The sequence below is a fragment of the Taudactylus pleione genome, unplaced genomic scaffold, assembly GCF_031769625.1.
Source record: "Taudactylus pleione unplaced genomic scaffold, aTauple2 ptg000267l, whole genome shotgun sequence".
In the NCBI taxonomy this organism is placed as follows: domain Eukaryota; kingdom Metazoa; phylum Chordata; class Amphibia; order Anura; family Myobatrachidae; genus Taudactylus; species Taudactylus pleione.
In genome coordinates, this window is record NW_028284669.1 from 3,616,166 (window position 1) to 3,629,531 (window position 13,366).

General features: G+C 42.2%; 1 protein-coding gene across 1 annotated transcript in view; it reads right to left on the minus strand.

Annotated features, from left to right (window-relative positions):
• The window catches only part of LOC148513925 (bifunctional glutamate/proline--tRNA ligase-like), a 168,527-nt gene that overhangs the window by 16,412 nt on the left and 138,749 nt on the right, over window positions 1-13,366 (minus strand). Inside the window, exons 11-12 of the mRNA XM_088481229.1 lie at window positions 2,414-2,574; window positions 1,968-2,046 (exon numbers count right to left, since the gene is read on the minus strand). Of these exons, the coding sequence (XP_088337355.1) occupies window positions 1,968-2,046; window positions 2,414-2,574 (240 nt within the window). The remainder of the gene's footprint in view (window positions 1-1,967; window positions 2,047-2,413; window positions 2,575-13,366) is intronic.

Below are 13,366 nucleotides of genomic sequence, written 5' to 3' on the forward strand. Positions count from 1 at the left end.
CCTTCTCACATAGCCGTCCCCTGACAATACACGAGGTGTAAGAGCGTTGTGTAACACGGTGCAATAATATAATGGGGTCATGTTTTCTATATACAGTCAGGTGCATAAATATTGGGACATTGACAGAATTCTCATATTTTGACCTCTATTCACCACCACAATGGTTTTGAAATGAAACAAACAAGATGTGATTTACCTGCAGACTTTCAGATTTAATTTGAGGGTTATTACATCCAAATCGGTGTAGGAATTACAACGCTTTCTATATGTGCCTCCCACTTTTTAAGGGGCCAAAAGTAATGGGACTATCAACGCAAAAGCTATTTCATGGACAGGTGTGGGCTATTCCCTCGTTATTTCATTATCAATTAAGCAGGTAAAAGGTCTGGAGTTGATTCTAGATGTGACATTTGCATTTGGAATCAGTTGCTGTCGACTCTCAATATGAGATCCAAAGAGCTGTCACTTTCAGTGAAGCCATCATTAGGCTGAGAAATCATAACAAACCCATCAGAGAGATAGCAAAAACATTAGGTGTGGCCAAATCAACTGTTTGGAACATTCTTAAAAAGAAAGACCGCACCGGAGAGCTCAGCAACACCAAAATACCCAGAAGACCACGGAAAACAACTGTGGTGGATGACAGAAGAATTATTTCCCTCTTGAAGAAAAACCCCTTCACAACAGTTGGCCAAATCAAGATCACTCTCCAGGAGGTAGGTGTATATGTGTCAAAGTCAACAATCAAGAGAAGACTTCACAAGAGTGAATATAGAGGGTTCACCACAAGATGTAAATCATTGGTGAGCCACAAAAACAGGAAGACCAGATTAGAGTTTGCCAAACAACATCTAAAAAAGCCATTACAGTTCTGGAACAACATCCTATGGACAGATGAGACAAAGATCAACTTGTACCAGAGTGATGGGAAGAGAAGAGTATGGAGAAGGAAAGGAACTGCTCATGATCCAAAACATACCACCTCATCAGTGAAGCATGGTGGTGGTAGTGTCATGGCGTGGGCATGTATGGCTGCCAATGGAACTGGTTCCCTTGTATTTATTGATGATGTGACTGCTGACAAAAGCAGCAGAATTAATTCTGAAGTGTTTCGGGCAATATTATATGCTCATATTCAGTCAAATGCTTCAGAACTCATTGGACGGCGCTTCACAGTGCAGATGGACAATGACCCGAAGCATACTGCAAAAGCAACCAAAGAGTTTTTTAAGGCTAAAAAGTGGAATGTTATGCAATGGCCAAGTCAATCCCCTGACCTGAATCCGATTGAGCATGCATTTCACTTGATGAAGACAAAACCGAAGGGAAAATGCCCCAAGAACAAGCAGGAACTGAAGACATTTGCAGTAGAGGCCTGGCAGAGCATCACCAGGGATGAAACCCAGCGTCTGGTGATGTCTATGCGTTCCAGACTTCAGGCTGTAATTGCCTGCAAAGGATTTGCAACAAAGTATTAAAAAGTGAAAGTTAGATTTAGGATTGTTTAGTTTGTCCCATTACTTTTGGCCCCTTAAATAGTGGGAGGCACATATAGAAACCATTGTAATTCCTACACCGGTCACCTGATTTGGATGTAATTACCCTCAAATTAAATCTGAAAGTCTGCAGGTAAAGCACATCTTGTTTGTTTCATTTCAAAACCATTGTGGTGGTGACTAGAGGCCAAAATATGACAATTCTGTCAATGTCCCAATATTTATGCACCTGACTGTATGTATGTATGTATATATATATATATATATATATATACACATACATACACACACACACATATATATACATACATTTTATATATACACACACACACACACACACACACATACTGTATACAGTATATACACACACACATATATATATATATACTGTATATACACACTGTATATGTACAGGGTAACATACCCAATAACAGCAGCCAAACAGATGAAATATCCCAGCTAAACACTTACTTTTCCTGTATCCAGCTGCTTCTGAAACTCCTCCATCGTGCTGGCAGCCACCATATGACCGGTCAGATCAGCCAGTGCCCTGTGACACAATGGGGACATTACAATGGAGAAAGTCACGGACAACCTACCGTAAAACCTTTAATGTCCACGTGCTAGGGGCTGGCATTTACACACATGTAACATGCTACCTTCACTGTACACGTCTAGGACACACAGAGCCGGCAATGACTGTACGCGGTGGACTTTCAGGTCCCCAGTTACATAGATTAGTAGATAACCACAATGAGTAAATGCAGCGTAATATGAGGGTAGTAAGAACAGCTGTAACTTGTGTCTAAACCTACTGACAAATAAGCGCATTAATATAGATCACACACAGGTACATAGAATGAGACCCGTGAGCCCGTCTTTGGCGCGGACAGGTCAGAGGTTGGCGAATGCGTTACCTGTTGTAGAGATAGGTGTGAATCTCCTCTAGGATAGCCTGTAATTTACTTTCAGCCTGTTCCTCCGTGATTGTTACCTTCTCCCCGGTGTCACGTCTCACGGCTACAAATTGGCGATTTTTCATGTCTCGTGGTCCCACTTCAAGTCTGATTGGGACACCCTAAAATGTAAAAGAGGGTAATTGGGACACCCTAAAATGTAAAAGAGGGTAATTGGGACACCCTATAATGTAAAAGAAGGTAATTGGGACACCCTAAAATGTAAAACAGGGTAATTGGGACACCCTAAAATGTAAAAGAGGGTAATTGGGACACCCTATAATGTAAAAGAAGGTAATTGGGACACCCTAAAATGTAAAAGAAGGTAATTGGGACACCCTAAAATGTAAAACAGGGTAATTGGGACACCCTAAAATGTAAAAGAGGGTAATTGGGACACCCTAAAATGTAAAACAGGGTAATTGGGACACCCTAAAATGTAAAAGAAGGTAATTGGGACACCCTAAAATGTAAAAGACGGTAATTGGGACACCCTATAATGTAAAAGAGGGTAATTGGGACACCCTAAAATGAAAAAGAGGGTAATTGGGACACCCTAAAATGTAAAAGAAGGTAATTGGGACACCCTAAAATGTAAAAGAAGGTAATTGGGACACCCTAAAATGTAAAAGAGGGTAATTGGGACACCCTAAAATGTAAAAGAGGGTAATTGGGACACCCTAAAATGTAAAACAGGGTAATTGGGACACCCTAAAATGTAAAAGAAGGTAATTGGGACACCCTAAAATGTAAAAGACGGTAATTGGGACACCCTATAATGTAAAAGAGGGTAATTGGGACACCCTAAAATGAAAAAGAGGGTAATTGGGACACCCTAAAATGTAAAAGAAGGTAATTGGGACACCCTAAAATGTAAAAGAAGGTAATTGGGACACCCTAAAATGTAAAAGAGGGTAATTGGGACACCCTAAAATGTAAAAGACGGTAATTGGGACACCCTAAAATGTAAAAGAGGGTAATTGGGACACCCTAAAATGTAAAACAGGGTAATTGGGACACCCTATAAAGCAACGAATACGTTTACAGTCAAACATATCAGCGTGCCACAGTATATGACATAGACAACGTTACTAATAAACCACTTTACATTACCACATTTGCATTGTAAATAATAATTCCGCTTTAGATTCTGCCAAGATATAGTATGAGGATGACACTGCTCTATATATTCCATAATAATATTTCCCGTATTCAGGTGACAGAGTATTTATTGTAGCACAGTCCTGCAGTAATCCTGACTAACACACAGCGGCGTCCTCTCCATATAGGGCAAAGCGCTTACATTCTGACACTTTATCCTCAGACACTATAGGGCAAAGCGCTTACATTCTGACACTATCCTCACCATATAGGGCAAAGCGCTTACATTCTGACACTATCCTCACCATATAGGGCAAAGCGCTTACATTCTGACACTTTATCCTCAGACACCATATAGGGCAAAGCGCTCACATTCTGACACTTTATCCTCAGACACCATATAGGGCAAAGCGCTTATATTCTGACACTTTATCCTCAGACACTATAGGGCAAAGCGCTTACATTCTGACACTATCCTCACCATATAGGGCAAAGCGCTTACATTCTGACACTTTATCCTCAGACACCATATAGGGCAAAGCGCTTACATTCTGACACTTTATCCTCAGACACCATATAGGGCAAAGCGCTTACATTCTGACGCTTTATCCTCAGACACCATATAGGGCAAAGCGCTTATATTCTGACACTTTATCCTCAGACACTATAGGGCAAAGCGCTCACATTCTGACACTTTATCCTCAGACACCATATAGGGCAAAGCGCTTACATTCTGACACTTTATCCTCAGACACCATATAGGGCAAAGCGCTTATATTCTGACACTTTATCCTCAGACACTATAGGGCAAAGCGCTTACATTCTGACACTTTATCCTCACCATATAGGGCAAAGCGCTTACATTCTGACACTTTATCCTCAGACACCATATAGGGCAAAGCGCTTACATTCTGACACTTTATCCTCAGACACCATATAGGGCAAAGCGCTTACATTCTGACACTTTATCCTCACCATATAGGGCAAAGCGCTTACATTCTGACACTTTATCCTCAGAATGTAAGCGCTTTGCCCTATATGGTGTCTGAGGATAAAGTGTCAGAATGTAAGCGCTTTGCCCTATAGTGTCTGAGGATAAAGTGTCAGAATATAAGCGCTTTGCCCTATTTGGTGTCTGAGGATAAAGTGTCAGAATGTAAGCACTTTGCCCTATATGGTGTCTGAGGATAAAGTGTCAGAATGTAAGCGCTTTGCCCTATATGGTGTCTGAGGATAAAGTGTCAGAATGTAAGCGCTTTGCCCTATATGGTGTCTGACACTTTATCCTCAGACACCACATAGGGCAAAGCGCTTACATTCTGACACTTTATCCTCAGACACCATATAGGGCAAAGCGCTTACATTCTGACACTTTATCCTCAGACACCATATAGGGCAAAGCGCTTACATTCTGACACTTTATCCTCACCATATAGGGCAAAGCGCTTACATTCTGACACTTTATCCTCAGACACCATATAGGGCAAAGCGCTTACATTCTGACACTTTATCCTCACCATATAGGGCAAAGCGATTACATTCTGACACTTTATCCTCAGACACCATATAGGGCAAAGCGCTTACATTCTGACACTTTATCCTCAGACACCATATAGGGCAAAGCGCTTATATTCTGACACTTTATCCTCAGACACCATATAGGGCAAAGCGCTTACTTTCTGACACTTTACCCTCAGACACCATATAGGGCAAAGCGCTTACATTCTGATGCTTTATCCTCAGACACCATATAGGGCAAAGCGCTTACATTCTGACACTTTATCCTCAGACACCATATAGGGCAAAGCGCTTACATTCTGACACTTTATCCTCAGACACCATATAGGGCAAAGCGCTTACATTCTGACACTTTATCCTCAGACACCATATAGGCCAAAGCGCTTACATTCTGACACTTTATCCTCACCATATAGGGCAAAGCGCTTACATTCTGACACTTTATCCTCAGACACCATATAGGGCAAAGCGCTTACATTCTGACACTTTATCCTCAGACACCATATAGGGCAAAGCGCTTACATTCTGACACTTTATCCTCAGACACCATATAGGGCAAAGCGCTTACATTCTGACACTTTATCCTCAGACACCATATAGGGCAAAGCGCTTACATTCTGACACTTTATCCTCAGACACCATATAGGGCAAAGCGCTTACATTCTGACGCTTTATCCTCAGACACCATATAGGGCAAAGCGCTTATATTCTGACACTTTATCCTCAGACACTATAGGGCAAAGCGCTCACATTCTGACACTTTATCCTCAGACACCATATAGGGCAAAGCGCTTACATTCTGACACTTTATCCTCAGACACCATATAGGGCAAAGCGCTTATATTCTGACACTTTATCCTCAGACACTATAGGGCAAAGCGCTTACATTCTGACACTTTATCCTCACCATATAGGGCAAAGCGCTTACATTCTGACACTTTATCCTCAGACACCATATAGGGCAAAGCGCTTACATTCTGACACTTTATCCTCAGACACCATATAGGGCAAAGCGCTTACATTCTGACACTTTATCCTCACCATATAGGGCAAAGCGCTTACATTCTGACACTTTATCCTCAGAATGTAAGCGCTTTGCCCTATATGGTGTCTGAGGATAAAGTGTCAGAATGTAAGCGCTTTGCCCTATAGTGTCTGAGGATAAAGTGTCAGAATATAAGCGCTTTGCCCTATTTGGTGTCTGAGGATAAAGTGTCAGAATGTAAGCACTTTGCCCTATATGGTGTCTGAGGATAAAGTGTCAGAATGTAAGCGCTTTGCCCTATATGGTGTCTGAGGATAAAGTGTCAGAATGTAAGCGCTTTGCCCTATATGGTGTCTGAGGATAAAGTGTCAGAATGTAAGCGCTTTGCCCTATATGGTGAGGATAAAGTGTCAGAATGTAAGCGCTTTGCCCTATATGGTGTCTGAGGATAAAGTGTCAGAATGTAAGCGCTTTGCCCTATAGTGTCTGAGGATAAAGTGTCAGAATATAAGCGCTTTGCCCTATATGGTGTCTGACACTTTATCCTCAGACACCACATAGGGCAAAGCGCTTACATTCTGACACTTTATCCTCAGACACCATATAGGGCAAAGCGCTTACATTCTGACACTTTATCCTCAGACACCATATAGGGCAAAGCGCTTACATTCTGACACTTTATCCTCAGACACCATATAGGGCAAAGCGCTTACATTCTGACACTTTATCCTCAGACACCATATAGGGCAAAGCGCTTATATTCTGACACTTTATCCTCAGACACTATAGGGCAAAGCGCTTACATTCTGACACTTTATCCTCACCATATAGGGCAAAGCGCTTACATTCTGACACTTTATCCTCAGACACCATATAGGGCAAAGCGCTCACATTCTGACACTTTATCCTCAGACACCATATAGGGCAAAGCGCTTATATTCTGACACTTTATCCTCAGACACTATAGGGCAAAGCGCTTACATTCTGACACTATCCTCACCATATAGGGCAAAGCGCTTACATTCTGACACTTTATCCTCAGACACCATATAGGGCAAAGCGCTTACATTCTGACACTTTATCCTCAGACACCATATAGGGCAAAGCGCTTACATTCTGACGCTTTATCCTCAGACACCATATAGGGCAAAGCGCTTATATTCTGACACTTTATCCTCAGACACTATAGGGCAAAGCGCTCACATTCTGACACTTTATCCTCAGACACCATATAGGGCAAAGCGCTTACATTCTGACACTTTATCCTCAGACACCATATAGGGCAAAGCGCTTATATTCTGACACTTTATCCTCAGACACTATAGGGCAAAGCGCTTACATTCTGACACTTTATCCTCACCATATAGGGCAAAGCGCTTACATTCTGACACTTTATCCTCAGACACCATATAGGGCAAAGCGCTTACATTCTGACACTTTATCCTCAGACACCATATAGGGCAAAGCGCTTACATTCTGACACTTTATCCTCAGACACCATATAGGGCAAAGCGCTTACATTCTGACACTTTATCCTCAGACACCATATAGGGCAAAGCGCTTACATTCTGACACTTTATCCTCAGACACCATATAGGCCAAAGCGCTTACATTCTGACACTTTATCCTCACCATATAGGGCAAAGCGCTTACATTCTGACACTTTATCCTCAGACACCATATAGGGCAAAGCGCTTACATTCTGACACTTTATCCTCAGACACCATATAGGGCAAAGCGCTTACATTCTGACACTTTATCCTCAGACACCATATAGGGCAAAGCGCTTACATTCTGACACTTTATCCTCAGACACCATATAGGGCAAAGCGCTTACATTCTGACACTTTATCCTCAGACACCATATAGGGCAAAGCGCTTACATTCTGACGCTTTATCCTCAGACACCATATAGGGCAAAGCGCTTATATTCTGACACTTTATCCTCAGACACTATAGGGCAAAGCGCTCACATTCTGACACTTTATCCTCAGACACCATATAGGGCAAAGCGCTTACATTCTGACACTTTATCCTCAGACACCATATAGGGCAAAGCGCTTATATTCTGACACTTTATCCTCAGACACTATAGGGCAAAGCGCTTACATTCTGACACTTTATCCTCACCATATAGGGCAAAGCGCTTACATTCTGACACTTTATCCTCAGACACCATATAGGGCAAAGCGCTTACATTCTGACACTTTATCCTCAGACACCATATAGGGCAAAGCGCTTACATTCTGATGCTTTATCCTCAGACACCATATAGGGCAAAGCGCTCACATTCTGACACTTTATCCTCAGACACCATATAGGGCAAAGCGCTTACATTCTGACACTTTATCCTCAGACACCATATAGGGCAAAGCGCTTATATTCTGACACTTTATCCTCAGACACTATAGGGCAAAGCGCTTACATTCTGACACTTTATCCTCACCATATAGGGCAAAGCGCTTACATTCTGACACTTTATCCTCAGACACCATATAGGGCAAAGCGCTTACATTCTGACACTTTATCCTCAGACACCATATAGGGCAAAGCGCTTACATTCTGACACTTTATCCTCACCATATAGGGCAAAGCGCTTACATTCTGACACTTTATCCTCAGAATGTAAGCGCTTTGCCCTATATGGTGTCTGAGGATAAAGTGTCAGAATGTAAGCGCTTTGCCCTATAGTGTCTGAGGATAAAGTGTCAGAATATAAGCGCTTTGCCCTATTTGGTGTCTGAGGATAAAGTGTCAGAATGTAAGCGCTTTGCCCTATATGGTGTCTGAGGATAAAGTGTCAGAATGTAAGCGCTTTGCCCTATATGGTGAGGATAAAGTGTCAGAATGTAAGCGCTTTGCCCTATATGGTGTCTGAGGATAAAGTGTCAGAATGTAAGCGCTTTGCCCTATAGTGTCTGAGGATAAAGTGTCAGAATATAAGCGCTTTGCCCTATATGGTGTCTGACACTTTATCCTCAGACACCACATAGGGCAAAGCGCTTACATTCTGACACTTTATCCTCAGACACCATATAGGGCAAAGCGCTTACATTCTGACACTTTATCCTCAGACACCATATAGGGCAAAGCGCTTACATTCTGACACTTTATCCTCACCATATAGGGCAAAGCGATTACATTCTGACACTTTATCCTCAGACACCATATAGGGCAAAGCGCTTACATTCTGACACTTTATCCTCAGACACCATATAGGGCAAAGCGCTTATATTCTGACACTTTATCCTCAGACACCATATAGGGCAAAGCGCTTACTTTCTGACACTTTACCCTCAGACACCATATAGGGCAAAGCGCTTACATTCTGATGCTTTATCCTCAGACACCATATAGGGCAAAGCGCTTACATTCTGACACTTTATCCTCAGACACCATATAGGGCAAAGCGCTTACATTCTGACACTTTATCCTCAGACACCATATAGGGCAAAGTGCTTACATTCTGACACTTTATCCTCAGACACCATATAGGCCAAAGCGCTTACATTCTGACACTTTATCCTCACCATATAGGGCAAAGCGCTTACATTCTGACACTTTATCCTCAGACACCATATAGGGCAAAGCGCTTACATTCTGACACTTTATCCTCAGACACCATATAGGGCAAAGCGCTTACATTCTGACACTTTATCCTCAGTTTTGCATCTAAATAGCAAAGTGCACGGCGTGCTAAACGGGGCTAATTGCCACGATCTGATGATTGGTGGTATGTGGACACTTCTGTACCGCTGTATGTCTCTGGCATTATAGAAGGTTACTCAGCAAATTATTTGTATCATCCAGGCAGTGTGTTTCTCCTATGATAATTATCATGTGAGCGTGTGTATTAGAATGTAATGCATGGTAAAGCCGTCATGCCATAGCCTTGTCTTTGTTCCAGGGTCACCAGTAATGCTCTGGATTCCATGGCTGTAATAGCATTTTACGGTGTCCATTTATCATATAAAATGTGTTTTCATAGCAGTTTGAATATTAGAAATAAAAATCTCCATAGCTGGATTGTTTTACTTCTTTGCAATGGAAAAAGTTTGTGGCACCTGAAACGTTGTTTCAGAATAAATCCAAAGGCTTCTAGTAATGGAGTTTAAGGTAGGAACACATCTAGTAGTTACGTTTACAACTCAGTCCCTCATCTGTAATATCTCACACAGAACAATGAGAAGAACATGGATGTGGTCTTACACAGAACAATGAGAAGAACATGGATGTGGTCTTACACAGAACAATGAGAAGAACATGGATGTGGTCTTACACAGAACAATGAGAAGAACATGGATGTGGTCTTACATAGAACAATGAGAAGAACATGGATGTGGTCTTACACAGAACAATGAGAAGAACATGGATGTGGTGTTACACAGAACAATGAGAAGATTGATGTGGTCTTACACAGAACAATGAGAAGAAGATGGATGTGGTCTTACACAGAACAATGAGAAGATGATGGATGTGGTCTTACACAGAACAATGAGAAGAAGATGGATGTGGTCTTCCACAGAACAATGAGAAGAACATGGATGTGGTTTTACACAGAACAATGAGAAGAACATGGATGTGGTCTTTCACAGAACAATGAGAAGAACATGGATGTGGTCTTTCACAGAACAATGAGAAGAAGATGGATGTGGTCTTCCACAGAACAATGAGAAGAAGATGGATGTGGTCTTCCACAGAACAATGAGTAAAAGATGGATGTGGTCTTCCACAGAACAATGAGAAGAAGATGGATGTGGTCTTCCACAGAACAATGAGAAGAAAATGGATGTGGTCTTCCACAGAACAATGAGAAGAAGATGGATGTGGTCTTCCACAGAACAATGAGAAGAAGATGGATGTGGTCTTCCACAGAACAATGAGAAGAACATGGATGTGGTCTTACACAGAACAATGAGAAGAACATGGATGTGCTCTTCCACAGAACAATGAGAAGAACATGGATGTGGTCTTCCACAGAACAATGAGAAGAACATGGATGTGGTCTTCCACAGAACAATGAGAAGAACATGGATGTGGTCTTCCACAGAACAATGAGAAGAACAAGGATGTGGTCTTACACAGTGCAATGAGAATAACATGGATGTGGTCTTACACAGTGCAATGAGAAGAACATGGATGTGGTGTTACACAGAACAATGAGAAGATTGATGTGGTCTTACACAGAACAATGAGAAGAAGATGGATGTGGTCTTACACAGAACAACGAGAAGAAGATGGATGTGGGCTTACACAGAACAATGAGAAGAACATGGATGTGGTCTTACACAGAACAATGAGAAGAACATGGATGTGGTCTTACACAGAACACTTTGGTCATGTACTCGCTTGGTGTATCCTAGCCTATAAATAGTAATAATTGCCTCACTCCTATTCCCTACAAAGTGTTATTACAGCAGTAACAGTGCCCTCATACCTACTGGGCTTATGCTGTTCATAAGAGAAAAATTAAATACGTCCGTTTTGGAAACTTTGCCGCCATGATTGAGACATTGAGACAAATTACTTATTAGGCGCTATTAGGGATTGTCCCATAGCTGTACCTATGAGGGGAACATTAGATGATGTGATATGCAATACCATCCAGTACTGAAGACCAGAAGGCCACCCGACCGTTATCCAGCTGCGGCCCTGTCCTGTACCATCCAGGATACACCAAGTCCTCATATTTCAGGAACAAGCCTGTCACTGTTTCGATGCGGATCAGCTACTCAATGGCATCAGAGAACCAAAAAGTAATCTGCCCTGCGTACTCCCTCGGTGCAACGAACATAGGTCCCAAAGCTCTGGCAGCATTCAGACAATGAGGATGCAGATAGCCTTCTTCTAGTCTAAAGCTGGGTACACACGTAAAGATTGTCTGTCCAACCATCCAACTAGTTGATTGGTTGGAATGAAAATCTGGTAACGTATGGCAGTAACTGATGATCAGCAATTTGCTCCTAAATACCAGAAAACAGATGAAAGGACGTCAGACAAGTTTGTTAAATGTTTGATCTAAACAATTTGTTCAAACAAAAGTTTTTGGCCTTTTTCCTGTGTTTGGGAGCAAATTGCCGATTGTCATTTGCTTTCATGCTTTATCAGGTTTTCATGCCAACCAATCACCTAGCTGGATGGTTGGACAGAAAGTCTTTACGTTTGTACCCAGCTTTAGGCTAGCATTACAATCTACTTATCAAGGTGGGGCCTGGAGACCACCTTGGGCTGAAAGGTGTTCTATCTTTCTTCGCAAAAGAAAAGGAGATCTGAAAGAGCCCCAGCTCTAAAAACTCTAGCTTTCAACAGAAAGGTAGTCTTCCAGGTAAGGAACTTTAACGCCACCTAATGCAGTGGTTTGAAGGAAGGATCCTTTGTCATTATTATCTAAACCCAAAGCGGAACAGGTGACCCCTGTTAAGGTTGATATCTGTCAGCCGCCAGCAGAGCGAGATACAGCCTTGGAGACTGTCTGAAGTGCTGGCTGGTCAAGCGTTGGTGACATTTGTTCCATTTCTAAATTAGCTAGCTCTGGAACATCCTCATATGTAGCTGTGTCAATTACACTGCCTCGAAGGTGGACACCAATCTTTCCCAGGACCTTCATGGAAAGGTGGATAAGGCTACTCTCTGCAACCAAACAGGAACTTCATCAGTCCCTAGAGTGAGAAGATTATGTCTTCTGCTAAGAATATACTCTGCTATCAAGTGATAAAAATTAACTGAAAATGCAAACATGACATTCCAATGTCTGACCTGTCTCCAGGACACTAGTCTTCTGCAGCAAGGCCAAGCAAGTTTACCTTGATCAGCAGATCATCCAGGAAAAGTACGGCCATCATACCCCTGGATCTGAAAAGTGCAGCCATCACTGCCATGATCTGGCTAGGACTAAGAGCAAGGTCCAAAACTGAAAGCAGCAGGACAGAACAGCATATCTGAGGAGAGTGGACCTTCATAAGGATTGAGAACTGATCCATGGAAGTACAGACAAGGCCAGAAAGGAGCAAAACGTAGGACTCTCTATTTTAGGGGCATTAGGCCTCATATATCCAGTTTAGTATCATGTATCCAGTTTGGGACTTAACTGGACTCTCATTGTATTGGTAACATTTCAGAGCAGTCTGTACCCACCTGCCAAGTACAAAGCCAAAGAGCAGGGCATGCTCAGACTGCAGAGGCTGAAGTTCTAGCTAAGGGAGCATCTACCATAGGCGGAATTCCCATGTCACCAAATCATAGAGAGGGACTAAGAAGGCATTCCGCAGGGAGCCTATAATCTACGAGCAGGCTTAGTTCAGGCTGTTTTG